Consider the following 23501-nt stretch of genomic DNA (forward strand, 5'->3'; position numbering starts at 1 on the left):
ATTGAACAGTATTAACAGGATGCCCGATTTGGCAAAATTAATCCTGAAATAAAAATTCAGCTAACAGGATTTGCTTTCAAAACGTGATCGGAAATGGTTGTGGCATTTGTAAACAACATTTAATACTAACATATCAGTGACAGCTAAAAAAAATAATCTTGATCGTTATAGTCGTTTTTTTTATCGGTAGCTGTTCGTTATTTTATAGATGATATTGTGATAAACTTTGAGAGAAAATTTAACAAAAATCGCGCAAAATTGGAGTTTTGAACGTCCGTAATTTTATTTACAAAGTAGTGAGGCCACATTTTAATGGCTAAATATACTCTCACCAATCCAGCGAATAGATTAAAACGATTTGAATCTTGAAAGATAATCTCGTTTTTCAGGAGAGGGCCGCTTAAAATGTCTCTTTGGCCGTGACAGACAGACAGAAATAGAGATAAGACTTGTTTCGGGGTTTTTAATGTATAAAGCGTAAAAATAACCTAAAAATATATAATTCTAAACTATGTACAGACAAAACTCTAATTTTATTTATATAGATAGATATCGCACGAATAAGAATATAAGTGAATGATTTTACGAGGTTTAATAAAACACAAATTGTTGTACTTGGTTAACACCAAAGTAAAACGTGCCCTAATAATAATATCTCGGTCAATCACGAGAGTCGTTCGTAAATAATTTCTTTTTGAATTCGGAATTAGTAATCGATTAACGTAACGTGGCATCTTCAACATACAGTAAAACAAAACAAAAGACGTTTTACCGTGTTTCATTGCCAAGTTGTTGTAAATATGCAGGCTGGACTGATGTTTTATGTGTTTTTCCCTACAACTGTAAATAATTGACTCCTTCAATTGTTAAGTTTTACTTTTTTCAATGTATAAGTTTTGACTCCTTTCAAAATTTTAATAAAGTTTTCTTGGGTGAGTCCCGTTCTTGTAAACACAGGATTATGGTTTACACCCTTCTACATAGTATTTATAAAAATAAAGAATACATAAAATAACTATAATAATACTATAATATGATTATTATTATATAAAACGTCCAAATAAATTAAAAACTCTTAATATCTCTGCTAAAACCCCGGGCGTTTATAGATCGATTAATATCAACTGCTGCTTTTATATTGCGATTTCCTCCTAATCCTCTATTAAATAATAGTTACCTGCAGTAAAAATTTGATTTTAAAATAAAACAAATCTGCACTGTTATAACGTAACAAATACTGTGTACTGTGGTATCGATAACACAATTTCATAATATAGTACGGTATTGAAAACAATTCATAAATACTGGAAAAAATATAAACTGGTATATTGACACAAACATAATGTTAACATAACCGGCAAAACCAGTCAAACGGTTAGATAAAATTTATTCCATCGTTTTAAGTGAAAATGTGTCAATCAACGAGACTTTTGACAAGTAAGGACTTCCAGCCGCAAAACGGTGGGAAATTTCGATCCACAGAGCCCACTACATCCCTGCATTTATCCAACGGTGTTGTCATATTGAGGGGAAAACACTAAATTCAGGGGCGTAATTTCGCAGAATAAAATTCAAATTCCGTAGCAACAGCAACACCTATTAGCCCAGTAACTTAAGTTAAAAATCATAGCCATTAAATACATGAAAGATGTAAAGCTGATTTTTTTATGGCGATAGTGTATGTGTATAGGAAGGGTGTTTTCTGAAAATCCCCAATATTTCCCCCCTTGCTTCCCCGTAAAACCCCTCCCCCAACACCATTTTGAAAGTGTAGTGTTTTACTAAATTACTTATATATTTTGATGTAAACAAGCTATAAGGATTATTGTTTTTCTTTGAACTATCCGTTAAATTACTTTAATAAAACCTTACATGTAGCATTATATTTGATGGGGTTCTATCTGTGATACTACAAAAATATAAATATCTTATATATTTAAAACATTTGGCTTTTTTCTGAGTTCGTTTGGATCTTCTACCCCACCGATTTTCATGATTGAGGTCTCGAATTGAAGGTATGCACGCACAGACTTGCCATCAAGCATCGGCATATATTTATCTATAATACCACTCGGTGTATACGTAAACGATATTTGCTCCCCATGTATTTATTATGAGAGTTCAGTTTGGTTTCTCTTTTCCGAGTTCGTTTGGCTCTTCTACCCGACCAATTGTCATGATTGAGGTCTCAAATTGAAGGTATGCACTCACAGATTTGCCATCAAGCATCAGCATATATTTATCTATAATCCCACTCGTTGTATACATAAACGATATTTGCTCCCCATGTATTTTTATTAGAAATCCATCCATGTAAATGGAAATTCCCTTAGTCTGCAGGATTGCTGCTGCGGGGGTATTTCAGGTATTAAGAGAGACTAAATTCCAACTTTATCTCTCTGTAGCTCGTAAACGTATATCAAAATTTACTAAAGAATAAAAAAGTCTCAGATTTTCATTTGCTATCCAAAAATACCATAAAATACAGGGTATTATCAAGAAAACCCTAAGTTGGGCCAACAGTGTCATTCGGAGACTTCTAATTGACTATAATGAAGGTTTACTAATCGAAAAATTTGTTCTGTTCATTAAATACAATTATAAATGCCTCAAATTCAATTTAACGTTTGTTTAATTATGAAATTAAACTGTCATAACCTAACCAAACTAATCAGACTTGCTGATAGTGAAAAATCGAATGAAGGTTTTATCGGACAAACAGTTCTGTTCATAAAATAAAACTATAAATGGCTCAAATTCAATTTTATAATGTTTTAATTATAAAATTCAAATGCCATAACCTAATCTAACCAATAAACTTACTGATAATGAAACAAATTCTAGACAAAAGGTTAGTGCTATCGGAAGGATTCGAACCCGGCCCACCCGTTTAGCAGCCCAGCACTCTATCCACAATGCCTTTTTTTTGTTAGGGAGGTGTAAAGCCACCGAAGCCGATGACGGTCATTTATATCGTTCCGGTATGGTGTTCCCTCAGCCAATCAGAAGCCTACGAATGACACTGTTGGCAAAATTAATCCTGAAATAAAAATTCAGCGTTTTGCTTAGTTTTTAACCTCTTTCAAAACAAGGGAATGTTCCCAGGTAAACAAAGGACTTGTAACATGTGTCCATAACAAGCCATCCTTAGTAGACTAACAATAACAAAATACAGTACAAATAGACTATCATCAGTTGACACAACTCAGTTGAATCAAACAACTATTGAGCAAAGATTACACTGAAGATTTCACGATATGGGGGGAAATAGTCGTGATTTAATATTGATTATCTTGCTTGAATGCCACCCACTAAAACTAAATCCCTATGTACTGAAGCAATTTATTGTTAGCAAAGTTTAATTTACAGTATCTATGAAATAAATATTTTAAAACATTATACTTATTTGAAGTAAATTATAATTAAAAAGAATTTTCAATCAGCTGTTTTTAATTTACCAACTGTCAACATGACTTCCATCCAAAGATATTACTATGTAAACGAGTAATTTTAGCATTGATTTTAAGTAATGCAATTAATCATCGTATTTTGCTATAAAATATAGAGCGAGTGTTAATGAGTGTTTTGTGTTGGTGACGTTTGAGTGCAATTGCGTCAACTCAATGTTTTACTCGTATGGTGAAGAGTAGATTTTACAATTTGTATGCACTTTGCTTATATTTTACATAATATGGACAGCTGTAAAACACGAACGATAAGGAAACGTATACTTGCTTTGTGATAATTGCAGAGGAAACCCCTCTAAGGGTAAATAAAACTAGCACGTCAAGGACATTAAATCTGTGTTTTCATAAAAGTCTAGTGGTTTCAGGAGAATAGGACTACTCCAAAGAAACCTTTATTAAAACTTACATTGAAGGATTCAAATATTTACAGTTAAGGTAAAACAAACTGCATAACATTAGGCCCTTTAACTCTGCATTGTCTCCGGTTGTCCGGGGAATAATTTAATTGATGTTAATACAGCAAACAACCAAAGTAATGTCTATTGAAGCCAATTAACTTGTGACACCCACATAAAGGAGTATATCGGGTAGTACCTGAGTATAGATAGAGAATAATTTGTATGGCTATTATTTAAAAATTACTGAAACTCTTAACTATACTCGCGTCAATGGTTATGAAAATGTAAACAAATCGATTGTAAACATAAGCTGGTAACAAATCATCTTCACTACAGTAGTAAATTAGGAAATGGCAGAATAAAGGAAAAGGACATTTCCATGAATACTATTGAAAATTACTTATATAATACATTTGGAGAGTATAATGTATTACTTACCAAATGAATAATTACGTCAGTTCAAATGCGTTAAGTGTTTTAACGATTTTGAGAGACGATGAATTACATACCATACAGTGGCTACATAGAATTACCTTAAAGCTAACACGCATTGTAATTACGTGAACATTTTTTTTTTATTTCCCATTTTTTTGCTCGCATCTACGACAGTGGCATTGTTGTAATGAAGTATGAAGTCAAACACTTTTGAGGGAAAGCTGTCCAAACCCATTATCGTTTTGTGGATGTGCCGGGGATTGAAACCGTCCCTCCCACACCGAAGTCCGAAACGCTAACTACTGTTGATACTGTTCGATGAAATGGCGACCATACATAGTAGGTATTTTAAGCCAAGTATGAATGGAGATGAGTGTATGATGAGTGGTGCGATCTTGTAGTCTTGTTAGTGACTGAGGCCGACATTCCTTAGACACAGCTGTTAATTAATAGCCCATACAGCTAACGGCAACTAAGGGACCTACAGTTTATAGTGGAATCCGAACCACATTTTTTCCTTGCTATATACGAATTGGTCTAATTATCAGGATAGTACTGCGGATAGTCGTAGTACTCACTCGTGCGGACGTTAATCCACACCAGGGAGTATCACACCCACAGTGCATGCCTATAAATATCCACAATTCGTGACCTCCTAGTAGCTGGATTACAGGACGACGCCACCCGTCCCATTCTAGGCTAGCAACACAACCAACTGTATGTTTTATACAGTAGGTCAATAACGGCATACTAGTTGACTTTCAAAGTCAAAGAAATAGATAGCTAGGGTACACAAACATATGGCTTAACACCAAAACTCACCTTTTTGGGCGATAAATAGTGATTTTGTAAGTTGATTTGTATTGTGTATTTGTCAAAACGAAATCCGTTGAAATTTTGAAATGCTATAACGCATTATAATTACGTGAACAATCTTTAGATTTTTCCTTATTTTTGATTATAGGGCGTGAAACGGTATACTAAATGGTATTATAGAATGGAATGTTAAAATAGTATAGAATGTTTTATTTTAGTGTAGAAGGCATACATTGTAATACGTGTTACGTATATTTTAACGAGGGGCATAAACGGTACAGTTGTGCAACGGTATGCAGGTCCAAACACATATAGATCGACACAGAAACTAATATTTTAGAATAAATAAAACTTTGAAAGTTGGCCTAAATCGGCAGCTCTACCAGGACAATGTACAAAATGTAGAAATTGGTCAAATATTGCCTAAAACGTCAAGACACACTTTTAATAGAATATAATAAATTTATAATCAAATATAGCTGAAAGGCATGGTTGTTATTATACAAAATAGCAAAATAAAAAAGTACATAAATATAGGGTAGATGCCTGAGTTTTACACAACTTTTTTTGTAATAATAGGAATAGTTATAATGGGTGTATTACTTTTATTCTTAATTGGTAGATAAATTATTATAATGTTACTTAAAATTTATAAAATAACTTTGAAATCTCATTTAGTCACAAATAACCCACAATATTACGCCACATAAAGTGTGTTCTTCACACGGGGGTATTACAAAAAAATAATATACAAGTATATTTAAATTGCAATCAGCTTACTAGTAAATAACTCCTTAAGAATAGCAGTAGTATATTAGTTCTCCAGGTCCTTGAAATGTGTTTTCGCAAAATAGTTTTTTAAGTCCTCAAAAAGTAAAAAGTGCCGTGACAGGATACACGAGTCCTCAAAATGACGTTTTCATAACTTAAAATGTACCTTTTGAGGACCTGGCTCGGGGACTTCCAGGTCCCGAAAAGGTGGCACGGCGAGCAGTTACGCCAAATAGTATAAGTCCTCAAAAAGTAAAAATCGTCGTGACAGGATATACAGAGTCCTCAAAATGTCGTTTTTGTGACTGAAAATAGACCTTTTGAGGACCTGACTCGGGGACTTGCAGGTCCCGAAAAGGTGGCGTAGCGAGCCGTTAGGTGCTCGAAAGGTGTCATACTTAAATCTATATATATATATATATATATATATATATACGTCCGTGAACGCGATAACTTGAGTAATTTTTGTCCGATTTTGATGAAATTTGGTTTAAAGGTGTAAAGCGGGATAAACTTGAATGAGTTCGCGAACCAGCATGATCGGTCCATGGGAACGGGGCTTTACGGGGGGTTTTATGGGGTAAAAATTGGTTTTTCTCACTTTTGACCCTCAAAACACAAAATTTCCCAATTTCTCTTTAGACCTTTTTAAAGAGCTTAAAAAACAAATAATTTAGTATATAAAAGTATTTTTGTTCGATTATTAGTAACGGAGAAAATTAAAAAAATTGTAAATTTAAAATTCCCATGTTATTCTAATGGAGAATATTGTCAAATGTTGTAGTTTGTTTGTTTATGAATATATTTTGATCAAACTTGGTAAATTTATTTATTTTGTACTAAGCTATCAATATTTTACTCAAAAACACACTTTATTAGTTTCCTTGTAGCAGCAAACCTAGGTACTCGTTAAACCTAATGTTATTAAAATATATTTACCGGTAACTGAAAATAAATTCAGCAGACAAATGGAAATTCGCTTAGTCAGCAGCTTGCTGCGGCGGGGGTATTTAAAGTTTTTATGACCTGAGAAAATTAGGATGTCATCAGCATGCCCATATATCACAATTGGTTATCATGTTTAGTAAATCATTCAAGTATATAATGAACAGTATTGGTCCAATTTGGCTTCCTTGAGGTACCCCATATTTTATCTCCTTTTCATCACTAAATTCATTCATAACCTTCACTACAAACTTTCTGTCCACATTCAAATAGTAAACATTTCATTTCAACGAAGTCAGTTGGTTGTGTGTAGCAAACTGTTAAATTAGCAAACTTATTGACTGTTTACAATTAACATATGTTCTTCTTCTCACTTTTAATTTCTGACAACAGCTGGAGTTTCATAACAATTTTTGTTTCCCATGTTAATCTTATGGAGAAATACGAAACTTTAAAGGGCCCTAGGGTCTCACTCTCTAATTATTTCCCTAAAAAGAAAGTTTCCTGCACAACTTCACGTTACGCTCTTTCCAATGAGACCAAAAACATGTCAATCGGTTCAGTAGTTTTGGAGGAGTAATTGTCACAAAAAACCTGCTTGCGTATTAAATAAGTACGAGAGGTCGTCCAGTGGTCGAAACTCGACCAAAAATATGTAATGTACTCACTTCTCTATTTTCACCCCACACTGTAAATAAAACATGTGATTGGAGTTTCTTCCATTTGTTTTGATTTTCTGTTTATATTTCGTTGTTATTTCGTCACCAGCATGGCAACGCATAAGATCCATGTAAATTTTTTCAAATTTTTAAACTCATTTTTTGCGCTTATCTTTGAGCCTATTTAAATTTATAAAGGGATTCTGCACACCTACAGGAAAATTGCTTTCTAACGGTATGCGCAGATTTACCCCACGATGCACACAAGCTGAGAAAAAAGGTTTTAAAGAAACATGCTTGCCTATTAATATATAGATAGATAGATAGAGATAGATTATAAAAATAATTTGTTGGATTTTTGTATATAGCAAATCGATCCCTAAATATTTATTTTTGTAGACATTTTGGGTATAAATTAAAACTCTATCCTCTAAATATGCCTTTTGCGGCCTCTATATATGCCTTTTGCGGCCGTTTGGATAATGATCCCGTGAAAGCCCTGTTGTAATATTTGATACTCTGTCTTTCCTTCTTTAGTTTATGTATAGTTTGTTAAATCATATGTTATTTATGTTTTTGTTAATTGACTGTTTGTGCTCAATCCTCTAACATGTTTAAGTATCATTCCTAAGTAAATTAAAGCCTTGTTCTTATCAGGTAATCAATTTCATTTCTATTACAATTTAATTTACTTAGATCAAGAAGAATGGATCGTCTTCTATGTCCAAATATACTAGAGTTGAATCCAGAATCAAACTATTCATCTACAGTTTGGAATCACTGGCAACACAGATTCAAAAATTTTATTAAAAGTACAAATGCTAATGAGGAAGAGAAATTTCGTCTTCTTATCAATTACATATTACCTACCATATATGAATACGTAAGTCAATGCCATTCTTACAATGAAGCTTTAACTGTCCTCAAAAATGTATTTGTTAAACCTGTAAACGAGGTTCTTGCTAGACATAACCTCTTTACTCGCCGTCAAGAAACAAATGAGACTGTTGACCGGTATTTAGAACCATTTAGACTACTTAGTCGCGACTGCCAATTCAAAGCAGTTACAGCGGAAAACAATCGTGATGACTGCATTCGTGACTCATTTATTAGAGGTCTTCTAAGTCCCGTAATACGGCAACGCCTACTCGAAAATGAAAATTTGACTTTGGTGGATGCTCATGCTCAAGCTCGTGCTTTGGAGATGGCTCAACTGCATTCCTTGCAGTATGACACTCCTTGTGCAACAATAAATGCTGTTTCAAATGACTTATTGACTAAGGACTCTGCTACTGATAAAACCACTAGTATTAGTCATGACCCTGCTGTAGGAGCTGTGCGTTCCAAAAGCTACTTTTGTGGTGGATTTAGACATCCTCGCATAAACTGTCCAGCAAAGGACCAAACTTGTAATAGTTGTGGAAAGACAGGCCATTTTCAGAAAGTTTGCCAGTCACAATCAAAGAAAACTACTTCTGCTATTCAAAATTCTGTGTGTGAAATTCCTTGTTCTATCTCACACCAGTCCAAAGTTAAAACCATTGTCACTATTAACGGTTTCAAGGTTAAAGGTATGCTTGATTCTGGAAGTGACTTAAGCTTGATTGATGACAAAGTAGCCTGTCAACTAAATTTGAAAATTCACAAGATGAATGAAGAGGTGGGATTAACATCCAATAATCATAAAAATCACTGGCAATTGCAACGTAACTCTTGAGATGCTTGGTCATAAATACCCTCATACCAAACTTTCTGTTATGTCTAACCTCTGTTTGTAGGACGAGATTTACTGCAACTTCATTCATCAGTTCACTTTGAGTTTGGAGGAGATAAGGATCCTCTAGTTGTAAGTGCTCTTACTGCTGCAAACGTTGAACCTGCTAATCTATTTACCAACCTGACTTCTGATTGTAAACCTATAGCTATCAAATCCATTCGCCATTCACTCAACGATTCTCAGTTCATTGAAGCAGAAGTGAATAAGCTGTTAAATGATGGAATCATTGAAAAGAGCAATTCACCATGGCGTACCCAAGTGCTTGTTACTTCTTCACAAAATCACAAGAAAAGGATGGTCAGAGATTATTCTAGACCAATAAACCGCTTCACAGGATTGGATGTCTACCTAATCTCTTCCATTAATGAAATAATCTCTAAAATTGCTCGTTACAAAGTCTTTAGTACGATAGATTTGAGAAGTGCCTATCATCAAGTCCCTATGTGGCTAAGCCATAAGACTGTACATAACAAATGTTTTTATTTTCATATGCTTTATAACACAGATGATATTTGGCTGGTGATTGTAAATAAACTATTTGGAATGAAAACTTAACTGGATGAAATGAGTGTTCTTTATTCTTTTAACTAAAAAATTTTATCCATTAAACAAATCCAATTCTTAACTTATATAAACTAACTAACAAGAAACTCAAAACTATACTTCTAAACTTTACTCAACTAAATTTATATACACGCTTTCACACTTAAAACTTTTAACTGGTCCAGAAAAATAACTCAATCCTCAATACAAATTTCGCGTCATGGTAGCAGAGCGTTGACGGACTTTTTCCGTGGTTGGAGATCCCCAAGGCAAGGGTATAGTAAAAACTCAGAAATGTCTTCTCAACGGCTACGTAAGAACTACATCGAGGCAAGCAAACGATTGAAGACTGCAATTGCCGAAGCCAACGACTTTAGGTTAGGAGGCACGACGTTATCACTGACCACGCTGATCCTGACCGGCAGTCTAGACATAACCACAGAAAACGTACTACTATAACCCAGAATGCCAACCGCATGGTAAAAAGCATTAAGCGGTTTGAGAGAGCTTTGCCTGTCAATCCGTAGGCAGCGCCACCAGCGTTGCTATGCTATTGCATGGCAACGCTGGTGGCGCTGCCTACGGATTGACAGGCAAAGCTCTCTCAAACCGCTTAGTGCTTTTTACCATGCGGTTGGCATTCTGGGTTATAGTAGTACGTTTTCTGTGACATAACCCCCGCCCGATCACGTCGTGTCCCGTTACCGCTATAGTATTATCTTTAGTTTTTAACCTTAAATGTTAGTTTCTATGTTCGTGTACGTGTGCGTGGTAAATGTATTTATTTATTACGAATTGACGACCTTCAAATGAAGTGAGAAGACATCTGTACTGGCCCGACGATGACTCCTTTGTGAGTCGAAACCGGTTGCAATTTAGCAACACATTGATCACATAGATGCAGGTATTTACACAATTATTTAGGAAGTAAATTCGCTTAGGGCTCTGCCCCAGAAGCCTTTAAAGATCCCTCCACAGATTTGTTTACATTTTGGCCATGTGGATAATACTTTTTAATAAAACAGCTGTTAATTTAAAAATTGTATTTTAAACAACACACATTTATTAGGAGTTAGTACAGGTTTTTGTCTATGGTACAGGTAAAATTATACCGTACTAAAAAACCAGTAGAAAACATAAAAATTGGTCCGTTCATGATAATTGCAGGAAACGTAGTACTTACCATTAAGTTTTGTAATCTGAAGAGTCCCTAGTGATTGTGGGGGCGGAAGTACCATTTTATGGGGGTTAAGGTTTATGGGGGTAGTGATTTTGATAAAATTTTTATTTATGGGATCCAAGCAAGTGAGGTGTTGTTTTATATGTTTCTTAGGATGCAGAATCGAACAAGAACATAAAAAATGCAATACAACCTACAGTGTATTAGACAAAATCGAATTTATTCTTGAAAAACTAAATATGACAAATTAATTCAGGAAATAATCCAGTTAATATCAATTATAACAAAATGCATCATGAGTTTATGTCATATGTTAAAGTTGTGCCGAAAATTAACCAAGAAACTAGTAGTTAATTACGCCTCTTTAAGCACCACGTGTCATATTGTTCATCAGCTACTGATGCATCATCACCATCCATGGAATCGTCAGGGTCTCTAACTCGTTCTTCTCCATCATCGACTTGACTTGATGCTGACAGCTAAGTGGGTATTGGTGGCAGAAACATATTTCAGTTCTGGTGGTGATCCTGCAACTTAGGGCGAAGATAATATATAAGACCATGAATGTAAAACCGCCAAGACCCCAATTTTTAAGGATCTTGGTCACCCGCAATGACGTCATCAAAATGGCGCTCGTAAGCGGATGCTGGGTCTGGTTATAATACCAAAATGCCTGAACCGATTTTAATGAAATTCGGCATACAAAATTTTACGTTTAGACGGGCACACATAAGAATCCCCAATTTTGACCCCACAAATCCCCAGAAAACCCAGTTCTCGTGGTCTGATCATGCTGGTTCGCGAACTCATTCGAGAAACGTAGGTTTACACGTTTTTTTACCAAATTTCGTCAACATTGGGTAATTTTTACTTGAGTTATCGTGTTAACGTTCTTTAAAAAGTACTCGTCTACAGTCATTAACACTGTTAAAGTTTGATGTTATGTTGTACAGATAAGTACAAAAGATCTTTTGATGATTCTAACGAGTTCGCAAACAGCATGATCAGACCATGGGAACGGGGTTTTATGGGGGACTTATGGGTCAAAATTGGGTTTTGTCATGTATAACCCTCTACACATAAAATTTTCCAATTTCTCTCTAAACCATTTTGGATACCATGATGATTTTGAATGTCTTAAAAACAAATCATTTTTGTTTATTGAAGTGTTTTAGTACGGTTTTGGTTACCTGCCGAGAAAATTCAAAAATTGTATATTTATCATTCACATTTTATTCTTTTGGAGAATAAGTAAACTGTTGTAGTTTGCTCGTTTATAGATATATTTTGATAAAACTTGGCAAATTTATTTATTTTGACCTAAGCTATTAATCTTACTAATATTTTAATAAAAACACGCTTCATTATCCTCTCTGTAGCAGCATACCAAATGAGGTACTAATTAAGCTTAATGTTATTGAAATAGATTTAATTGAAAATCAAATCAGGCAAATGGAAACTAACTTAATCTGTAGGTTTGCTGCGGTGGGGGTATTTTACCTATTCCATGAAATGCAGGGATGGCATCGCAACCTGTGATTGCAAGGAAAATGAAAGATTTCTGCAGATTTCTGGAGAGAGTTGAAAAAAACCACTAAACAATTTTTAATTATTTTAGTTATTAACGGCCGTTATTTTGAAATGACCTAATCAAACTCGAACATTGACAAACTGGGATTGGATATCGTATTCAAGCACTTGTATGTCAAATTTCATTAAAATCGGTTCAGGCGTTTTGGTATTACAACCACTTCATAGCAACCCAGCATCCGCTTAAGAGTGTCATTTTGATGACGTCATTACGGGCGACCATGGTCCTTAAAAATTGGGGTCTGGGCGGTTTTACATTCTTGGTCTTATATATTATCTTCGCCCTAAGTTGCAGGATCACCACCAGAACTGAAATATGTTTCTGCCACCCATACCCACTTAGCTGTCAGTGTCAAGTCAAGACGATGATGGAGAAGAACGAGTTAAGAGACCCTGACGATTCCATGGATGGTGATGATGCATCAGTAGCTGATGAACAATATGACACGTGGTGGTTAAAGAGGCGTAACTACCAGTATCTTGGTTAATTTTCGGCACAACTTTAACATATGACACAGACTTATGATGAATGTTGTAATAGTTGACATTAACTGGATTATTTTACCTTAATTAATTTGTTATATTTATTTTTCATCAATAAATTAGTCTTTTTCTAATAAACCGTCGGTTGTATTTATTTTATTATGTTCTTTTTCGACACCCCACTTGCTTGGATCCCATAAATAAAAATTTTCTCAAAATCACTACCCCCATAAACCTTTAACCCCCATAAAATGGTACTTCCACCCCAACAATCACTAGGGACTCTTCAGGTCTCAAAACCTCATGGTAATTACTATGTTTCCTGCAAGTTTCATGAACGGACTAATTTTTATGTTTTCTTAGGTGAGTTTTATCTGTTAATAGTCCAAAAGAAATATTTTCAATGTTATTTTCTGATTTTAAAATTGATTTTTTTCTATATCATGCCATGTGTTGCATTATAAAGTTCCATTACGAAATCAGTGGAAAATCCTTTTATCACAATAAATCTAACCATTGTTTCTTATTGAACTATCTCATAGCTATTTACGGGTTGGTGTCTGGCTTTTTCACACCTTTTCCCTATATTTTATCATATTATTCTAGAAAGATCATCGTAGGTTCATGAGATTATTGTCATACATGCTTTCAATCATTGGAAAAATCTTCGATTGTGTAATACAATACAAAATAATATAAGTGCAGAAGGGCACGCTACCCATGTGTCCATATTTTGTTAAATATAGTAACTGGATAAAACATTTTACAATATTTATGTAGAAATATGTGCATGATTTAGAAAGTCATTAAGCTGGAAAACTACAATATACTGCAGACTTTTCAGAGAGGGTACTTCGATGTATTCATTCAGCTTAGTGAAAACATAATATAGGTACGTATACAAATAAGATGTTGAACTCTCGGAGAACCTTTGAATGTTTATTAGATTAACAGAAAGGGTTGTGTATGTTTACTCGCGCTACTCAGCAACAAAAACCATTTAATTTATCTCAAAAAAATATATTCTTAAAGTGCACTGAGCAGCAGCCTAAAAAATCTATATAATAGAGTTACAAAATGCTCAAACTCGCATTGTGACATTTATAATTTGGATTATATTTCTCCAACATAAAATTCTTCTGCAGAAGAATTTTATTGTGCTCTTACCGTTTCTACATCCAAACACAGAAACCTTGCCTAAAATAGTACCTATCTTGACAAATTATTTGCAGTGGCCTATATTACGGACCGTAGCCCACTGCGTTGGTAACATTATTGAAAATAACGCGACATTTTGGCTGTAAACAATAGCACAAGAGTAAATACTATTTAAGCAGCTACTGTCATGAACAAAAAGGTCATATTCCTTTTAAACTAGATCACATCATCTTTTATAAGATACGTTGATTAACAATGCATGTAAACTTCTATATTTACGTGACAGCCTATTAACAGTATTTTTTTCTTTTTCTTTTTGGAAATGTGACATTGCTATGTGATTTGCATTATTTGTTGCCAATGAAGCCACACGACCATATAATTTAGGAGGCCCCTAACAGTTCAAGAATAAAATCCAACTTCACTTCAAGTATTCCACTACACCTAGTATTCCGTAGAGAGATTATATTGACAACTTTATGTAATTGATGCGGCTGAGACAACTAACTGCCATACCCCATGTCAAAGAATTCCAGCTTTAACAGTAACCCCACAACGAATTTCTCAAAACTATAGTCCGCGCGCGATAACTTTTCACTTGGGATTTTTGGTGTTCCGAGTGAATGTTGTATCGGCAACGTCGCACCGCCGAGGCGAGCGCCCGCTTCTTGTCACATGTGACAGGTATAGGATGGGGTAGCGAGCCCTGCAGCGTTGCCAAGCTGTGCATGTCCCAAGTGAAAAGTTATCGCGCGCGGAGTATATGCTATAGGATTATTCATTGGCACAGAAGTGCGATAAGAACTGACGTGACGAAGGAAAAATCTAACTTACACTGTAACGGATATGACTCTATTTCAAGTTAGAGCATGTCTTCTCAACAAATATATATTTTTCTCAAATAAAATCATAGATTAATCTGCATCACACTGATGAAACCACGGAAGTGTTTAACTACAAAAGATCCAACCAATGCGGTTTTAATACTATTTAAAGGTCCTTCCAAAGGAAGAGATACCAGATAGCATACTAACAACTCCGATGACGTACAGTATGGGTAATATTTTATTCATTGAATGATCAACCATATTTGGTAACTAACGCAATTAATATTATTGTTTTTACACTTAAATATTTAAACAATGCTAAATGCTCAAAATATGTATAATTTCACTCAATTTATCACAGTTAGATGAATTAGCGTAAGCCTTGAAGTAACCGTCGATTCCGACGGGTTTCACTTAGTGTTAAGTATCATTTCTAAGTAAATTAAAGCCTTGTTCTGATCAGGTAATCAATTTAATTTCTACTACAAGCCCTACGTCCTATAGGCTTTACATTTCATGTAAATAATTTTACATGTAATGTAATAATTTTACATGCAATAATATTTCAGAGTTTGAGCTGAACCTGTTTCAAGTTTGCATTTGATTGCATAAAAACAGATGGCCGCAATTTAGTTTACATAGATACGAAAATAGCGTTATCGTCACAGTCGGTGATGTTTTAGTGAATTCCACGCCAAGTATTCGGAGTGAATTCAAGTCAAATATTGTAATGTTATTTATAAAATGTAATGAAGAAAATTACTTACGTTACATTTTTAGTTTTCATAGTACGTTTCATTAGTATTTGTATTTTTAAGATTGCTATAAGAGAGCAATAGAAAATAGTAAATTATTTCTTATATATATCACGGATTTTGAAGTCAGGAAATGACGCCTGCTAGTTCACAGTATACATAGAATATTGATTATACATAATTCATCCATCTACACAATTATAAAATTGAGGTGGTGTCTGTCTATCTGTCTGTGCGGTGAATAAAATACTAAACCGATTCAGCCAAAATTAACCACAAAAGTGGTCCAAATACCTAGGAATGTCATAGGCCTATTGGCACTATTCACATTGGCTTCGCCCTGTGGATCTCCAAAGTTTTGAGGAGAGGCGTTCAAAAGTAAATATTGATTGGTATTCATGGCGAAATGAGAAAACTCATGTTTTCTTTGCTTTGACATTTCAATGTAAACAAGAAGAACTGCCAAATTCTTATTTCACAATTTCAGAAAGCTGATCCAAAGAAATGAACTATATTTTACCCGACTAGGGATTATTTAATCTAAAACTTTGTTTATAGATTGTCTATATCAATGATTATGAAACTGATTCTTCTTCAGTTGCGAAGCACGGGCACAGCAGCTAGTACAAGTATGAATCTATTAAAGTCGTAAGCATCACACACACAGTTTTGCATAATCATCCCATTGGATATTGTTAAAAGTTGTTCATCAATATAAATAAAATTCGAGTTTTGTCTGTACATTGCTCAGAATCATTCGTTTGTAGGTTATTTTTACGTTTTATACATTAAAGAAGCCGAAACAAGTCTCATCTAAATTTCTGTCTGTCTTTCTGTCTTTCTGTAACACTCAAGATGGCATTTTACTCAATTTTCTCCAGGAAAACGAGAGTAGGCCTATCTATCAAGATCCAAGTCATTTAATGTATTAACTGGATTGGCGAGAGTTTCTTTAGCCATTAAAATATGGCCTCACTAATTAGTAAATGACATTACGGACGTTCAAAAATGCAGTTTTGTGCGATTTTTGTCAAGTTTTCGTCCAATTTTTATCACATAATGATCTATGAAATAACAAACAGCTGTTCGGATCAAGATAATTTTTTCTAGCTGTCACTGATATGTTTACAAATGTTGTTTACAAATACCACAACCATTTCCGATCACGTTTTGAAGACAAAGCCCATCCAAGTGAGATTAAAAACGTTGTCTTACATAACGGATTTAATTAATCGCAAGTGGAATAATAAAGTGTAACCGTAAATGAAATTTAATAACATCATCCAGGTCAGGAACCAGAGATTCTTTGTGTATAAAATTGTTCTTGAGTTTTGATAACCAGTAAGAAGACCTTGAATCAGTGTTGTATAGCGCTCATATTAATGATCGTCGCCAATAGCTTACTAACAAGGATTCCACTCATTGACGGCGCTTCAATGGTGGTTGTGTAAAGTAAAGAATCACAACTGCAGGGGTTGATTGTAACAGAGGTTTACGGTTTAAGGATGATGCTAAACTCGCTTTTCCAATGTGTGACTTAATGTTCCTACTCACCGTATGATGCAATCGCTGGACCATACAGCCAATAGGCCCATAGCCCATCTCTTGGGTACTTACGCCTACCCAATTATTCATAACACCCTTTTCGACGACGATCCTTGATACCGGTACTTTCCCTAGAATACACGGCCTAAAAATTACAAACGCCCAAAAACCAAGCATTGCGTGATTTTTATCACATTTCATTCTAATGTTAAAAGATATACCAATCAATTTTTAGAGATTAGGCCTGCGTAATCTAGGCTATTAAATAACAAACAGTTGTTTTTATAAGGTTTTTTTTTTTCAAACTGACACCAATAAGTTTACATTAAAAGTTGTCAACGAATAAAGCAATTAATGGGAAATAATTTTGATTGCCGATAACTTTTCACGAGAAAATCCAAAACCAAGAAATCATTAACCTTGGGACTTGATTAACGCATTTAATTTGTCGGGCGTAATTCTTAACTGTAAACGTTGGTATTTGGTACTGGTTCTTTTCCTTAGCTTTTTTTTTGGTAGCAGCAAGAATCATTTTTACGTACCAACACATCACTGTAATTTACAAATTAGTTATCGTTGGTGTTGCACCTTATTTATACAGTCGTATTACAGCCTTATTCAATTTAATTGATGTCTTAACTGTATAAGTTTTGCTTTTTCTGTCTGGATTCCAAAATGTTAGTTTATGCTAAGAAAATGATAACTCATTTAAGTAAAACATTTGTTTAGCAAACCATCATGAATTGTTTACGATTTACGTTGTTTATGTATCAATAGTTTGTGGCCTATTTTGGTAATATTTATTATAGGCTAAATTACTAATCTAAATTGTCTATAGTACTTCATTTCATAAAGTAAGCCGTTATTTCGACAGCATTTCGGGTCATCTTCGGTCCAAGCAAATATAAATTGTTATGATAAAATTTGATGACATTGACAAAGATTTCAAATTCTAATTTTATATGTACTTTGTTATGCTTAAAACGTAGCAAATTCCCTAATTAAGTTTTGTATTTTTGTGTGTATGTCTGTTGGTAACGCATTTATGTCCTTATTTCTCAGTGTCACGAAAAGGACAAGAGCACCTTGATAATTAAAATGTTAACCCGAATAAAGTGTTAAATGGTGAGGTTGAGGTAGTACTTTAAATACCTTTAACCATATTGGGAAGTAACTTTCAACTATAGGCCTTAGGGCTATGCCTCATAGATCTAGGCATATAAAGCTTTTTTTAGTTTAATCATTGGATTTAACATATGGACCAACATGATCCGGGTGACATTTAATTGCGAAGCATTTGTTTTGGCTTGAAACTGTCAGATACTGTATTTGTGAAGGTTTATATATACAGGGTGTCCATAAAAAACGTTTTAGGACTTTGGGAAATGGATCCCCATACTAAAAGGAAGACAAAAGTTTATGGGAAGGTATGTCCGAAAATGCATATTTACCCAGATATCCACCATTTTGTTTTTTATACAAAAATATTTTTATCTGTGAAGTTTTTTATTCGATGATTATGAAATTTGGTAAACATGTTAACATACACAATACCTATAATCGAAAAAATAATAAATTTGTTCCGATTGTAAATTTCAAAATGGCGGTCATTTGAATTTTTCCTAACTTAAATAACTCAAAAACGGCTAATTCTATGAAAAAATGTCAAGAATACTTTTTTTTAGAATTTATAACTGCCTATCAAACAATACCAAGATAAAAAAGATCGGACAAAATATAACTGAAATATCACGTTTTTTCTGTAAAAATAAGGCAAAGTTAGTCGGGGAACCCTTAATTTTTGCCTCATTTTTACAGAAAAAACGTGATATTTCTGTTATCTTTTGTCCGATCTTTTTTATCTTTGTATCTTTTGATAGGCAATTAAAAACGCTAAAAAAAGTATTCTTGACATTCTTTCATAGAATTAGCCGTTTTTGAGTTATTTAAGTTAGAAAAATTCAAATGGCCGCCATTTTGAAATTTACAATCGGAACAAATTTATTATTTTTTCTATTATAGGTATTGTGTATGTTAAAATGTTTACCAAATTTCATAATCATCGAATAAAAAACTCCACAGATAAAAATATTTTTGTATAAAAACAAAATGGCTGATATCTGGGTAAATATGCATTTTCGGACATACCTTCCCATAAACTTTGTTCTTCCTTTTAGTATGGGGATCCATTTCCCAAAGTCCTGAAACGTTTTTTATGGACACCCTGTATATTTATATATATATGTGTGTGTGTGTCTGTTAGCACGATAACTCGAGCAAAAATGATCCGATTTTGATGAAATTTGGTACAAACGTGTAAACTTACGTTTATTCGAACGGGTTTGCGATCCAGCATGATCGGACCATGGGAACGGGGGTTTAGGGGGGGTTTTATGGGGTAAAAATAGGTTTTTCCCATTTTTGACCCAAAAAACATAAAATTTAGCAATTTCTTTCCAAACCATTTTGTAGAGCTTAAAAAAACAAATAATTAAGTATAATGAAGCACTATTATGCGCCTAATGGTTACGGAGAAAATTCCAAAAAATTGTAAATTTAAAATTCCCGTGTTATTCTTATGGAGAATAAGTAAACTGTTGTAGTTTGCTTGTTTATGAACATATTTTGATCAAATTTGGAAAATGTTTTTATTTCTTACTAACTATTAACATTTTACAAAAAAAAACAGTTTTACCCCCCCTGATGCAGCAAACCTAAGTACTTGTTAAAACTAATTCTATTTAAATCGGGAATAAATGTTATATTTTTAAGTAGACATTTCAGTGTAAATCCAATCAGTCAAATGGAAATTCGCTTAGTCTGAAGGTTTGCTGCGGCGGGGGTATTTGGTTTTTCCCATAGTTTTAGCTAACGAGTTATGATATCATCATTCGATTTATGAACAGTTACATTTCAAAATGCAATGGTTCTTTCAATCAGCTGACAAAGTGTGGTTAAAACTGACATCTTCTAGGCGTTCCTGGGCGAGAAACATGTCAGGTCTGGGAATAGAGAAACCCTACTACTGTACATGGATCTCCAACAGTATTTGTCAGACATTAATTACACCCGTACTTCGCAACGGTAAGAGTACGCGAAAGAGTAAGTTATAGTGCTCTTATTCTTTATATGCCTTACTAGCTGTTGTACCCGTGCTTTGCAACGGGAAGAGAACACGAAATAGAAACATTTTGATCTTTATATCTGTTGATAAAACAGTTACACATAAGCCTTTTAAAAACAAAATTTTACCTTTATGGCCTTAATAGGATAGCTGTTGTCATAAATGTAAAAAAATAATAGTACTGCACCCTGTTGGTAAACCTTGTAACTTTTTAATGCTATTCAATATCATAGAACCAACTTGTGTAGTTGAAACAGCTGACAAAATTCTTTTATTCCTTTTAAATACGATTACTCATAAGGTTAACATGGGAAACTCCAGGGCCACTGGGGCGGAGCCCGAAAGGACTTTTAAGATAAGAATGCGTCTATATGTTAATCGGGAATGTGAGCTATCATCATTCCAAATTTCAGCCCAATCCGACCAGTATTTTTCGCGTTTACTTGTCACAAACATACATCCATCCATCCATACATCCAAACTTTCTCATTTATAATATTAGTAGGATAAAATAGTTAAGAATGTATTGTTCATTTTAGAAACAGAACTCAATTTTACCACATAATGTAGTGAAATTCTTGTCTTTAAATTCGGATAATAGGTTTAAATTTCCTAGACACTCAATACAAGTACATTGTACAAGTGGCACTGATCTGTGTTTTGAAATACTGTAACTTTATTATTCTATTTAAAAATATAAGATCTACTCACATTTGAAGTCAATAGATCCTAAATCATCTAACAACATACCGTAGTGTAGCAGTAATACCTATCCCTTGATGTTTCATAAAAAAATTAAGATGTATTCCGCTAATTTTAATCAAGTCTATTTATCTGTAACTTACTATATAAATTCCAAAGTAGACTAGAGCAATGCAAAACTACCAGGATCCGAACCCGCATCTCTGACTTGGGCCTGAATACCATGTGTTACCTAATAAACTGTTGAACTGTAGACCTTTAGTGGAGATACGTTCATTTAACTTTTGCTATTCAAGTAAAGATCTAGTCCATATAATCTGCAAAGGCATACAAACTTCTCATCCAAGGCAAACCTTAACTCTTACAAAACTAAAATGTAGAATGTAAATAATCTTAATCTCTAATTAGAGCATGTTCTCCCTTAACTAGACCTTCAACAACACTTGCTAACCACTAATACTACACAGTACTTGGCATGCTCATTAGTACTACTGCTTAGCCCAGCAGTGTCGCTAACTGCTTCCTCCTAATTAGTCATTTTTATTAGTTCCAAATATGGGTTTAAAATTATATATGATGGCTAGAAGATATGTTAACGAATGAATTATGATAATACTCATTTAGTTTAAAACAAGTTAAGGTACAAACAGTCAATTTGTGTAGGCAGACCTATTATTTTGACCTTTTATAATGTTATCTGTCTCCAAATAATTTTCGACGCTAAATTAATACAATCATAAAAATCATTTTCAAATATATATTTTGAAATATAAAATATTAAAAGAAAGGACAATGTGAACAAAGTGTAAGTAAATTATCGTGATTTATTTGTGAAATAAACTGTTCTACTGTTCAAAAATAAATTTTACATATGAAATGTTACCATAGGTGTTGATTAAATACACGCTCCCTCATGATTTCTACAAAATAGCTTTTAACTGCGTTGACATTATGCTTTTTGAAAATGAGATAAAATGTAAATCTGAAGTGACGCCTACAGTAGTAGGTTACACAACTTCAACTTTTCCAGCTACAAACTTACATAAAGTCAGATGATCCCTCGCAGTATCACTGCTGTGTAACAAAACGTGCTTTCATAACTTTGGCTGAAAATATACTTCAACAGAAATGCTTAACCTAGGCTTATGGCTCAGAAACAGGAATACATCAGCCAACTAAATCGTGTGAGATCATTTAACGTTCTGGTCTATACTTAAATACTTTTCATTGAAATTGCGACCATACAAAGTAGGTGTTTTAAGCCAAGTAAAATGGAGAGATGAAGTTATTATTAGTGCCGCGTTCTTTTAGTCTTGTTCTTGTTAGTGACTAAGGCCGACTAGACACAGCTGTTAATTAATAGCCCATACAGCTAATGGTAACTAAGGGACCTACAGTTAGTTTATAGTGGAATCCGAAACACATTTTTCCTTGGTATCGACGAATTGGTCTAATTATCAGGATAGTACTGCGGATAATCGTAGTACTCACTAGTGTGAACGTTAATCCACACCAAAAAATATCGCATCCACAGTGCATGCCTGTTAATATCCACAATCCATGACCTCCTAGTAGCTGGATTATAAAGTAATGTAACGTGTAATATTATTTATGTTTGAACTTTGCCATTATTGCCATTTAATTCAATTTACCAAAATGAAACAAGAACGATTCAAATATATGTATTTTATTTCAAGCAGACTTATACATTTGCTACCTTTAGGACATACCTTAATTACACAGCATAATCAGTATAGACTATGTTATAGTAGATAGTGTTGGTAGTTTCTAAAATCAACTAAGTAAATTTCTCAGCCTTCTTTTGAAGAAAACCTAAATAAATTGCTTGATCATCGGACAAATTGATCTGAAGGTAGAACTTTTCTTTTAAATTAAAATAATTACTCACAATTATTTAAAAACAAGTGTTATCAAAACTAACTTAATCCATCATGATTTTGTGTGTAAATAAGTTAAGGTAAAGAATGTAAGCAGGCAAAAGAATCCTTAAAAAATTATCATATTTCTAATTTGTATACTACACCAATACATTATAATCATATAAAGTTTTAAGATTCTCTTTGTTAACTGATAGTTTACAGTTTATTTACTCTGCATTTCTCTCAAATGCACACACGATAGTAATGTAGACTGGTCATCCATTGTTAGTGTCTGCTGTGAGTTCGGGTTGTGTTTCACATTCAAATCTGCTTTGCCATTGTTATGCTTTGTAAGACTTTTTGTAAATAAACAGCTTTTGGTTCTTTGAATACTACAATTATATAGCATTTAGATTTTTTAGTTTTAATAACCCTAATAATACACC

The 23501-nt window shown here is 33.8% G+C and overlaps 1 protein-coding gene across 1 annotated transcript in view; it reads left to right on the forward strand.

Moving 5' to 3' along the window:
- Positions 1 to 9269: 9269 nt before the first annotated feature.
- LOC129005399 (inactive dipeptidyl peptidase 10-like) overlaps positions 9270 to 23501 on the forward strand; it is a gene marked incomplete at its 5' end in the record, with an annotated part of 61031 nt that continues 46799 nt past the window's right edge. The window contains one exon of the mRNA XM_054434273.1: positions 9270 to 9565. Within this exon, the coding sequence (XP_054290248.1) occupies positions 9270 to 9565 (296 nt within the window). The remainder of the gene's footprint in view (positions 9566 to 23501) is intronic.

This window comes from Macrosteles quadrilineatus, unplaced genomic scaffold, assembly GCF_028750875.1.
Source record: "Macrosteles quadrilineatus isolate MER2022 unplaced genomic scaffold, UCM_ALF_1.0 Scaffold_21__1_contigs__length_2333173, whole genome shotgun sequence".
NCBI lineage: Eukaryota > Metazoa > Arthropoda > Insecta > Hemiptera > Cicadellidae > Macrosteles > Macrosteles quadrilineatus.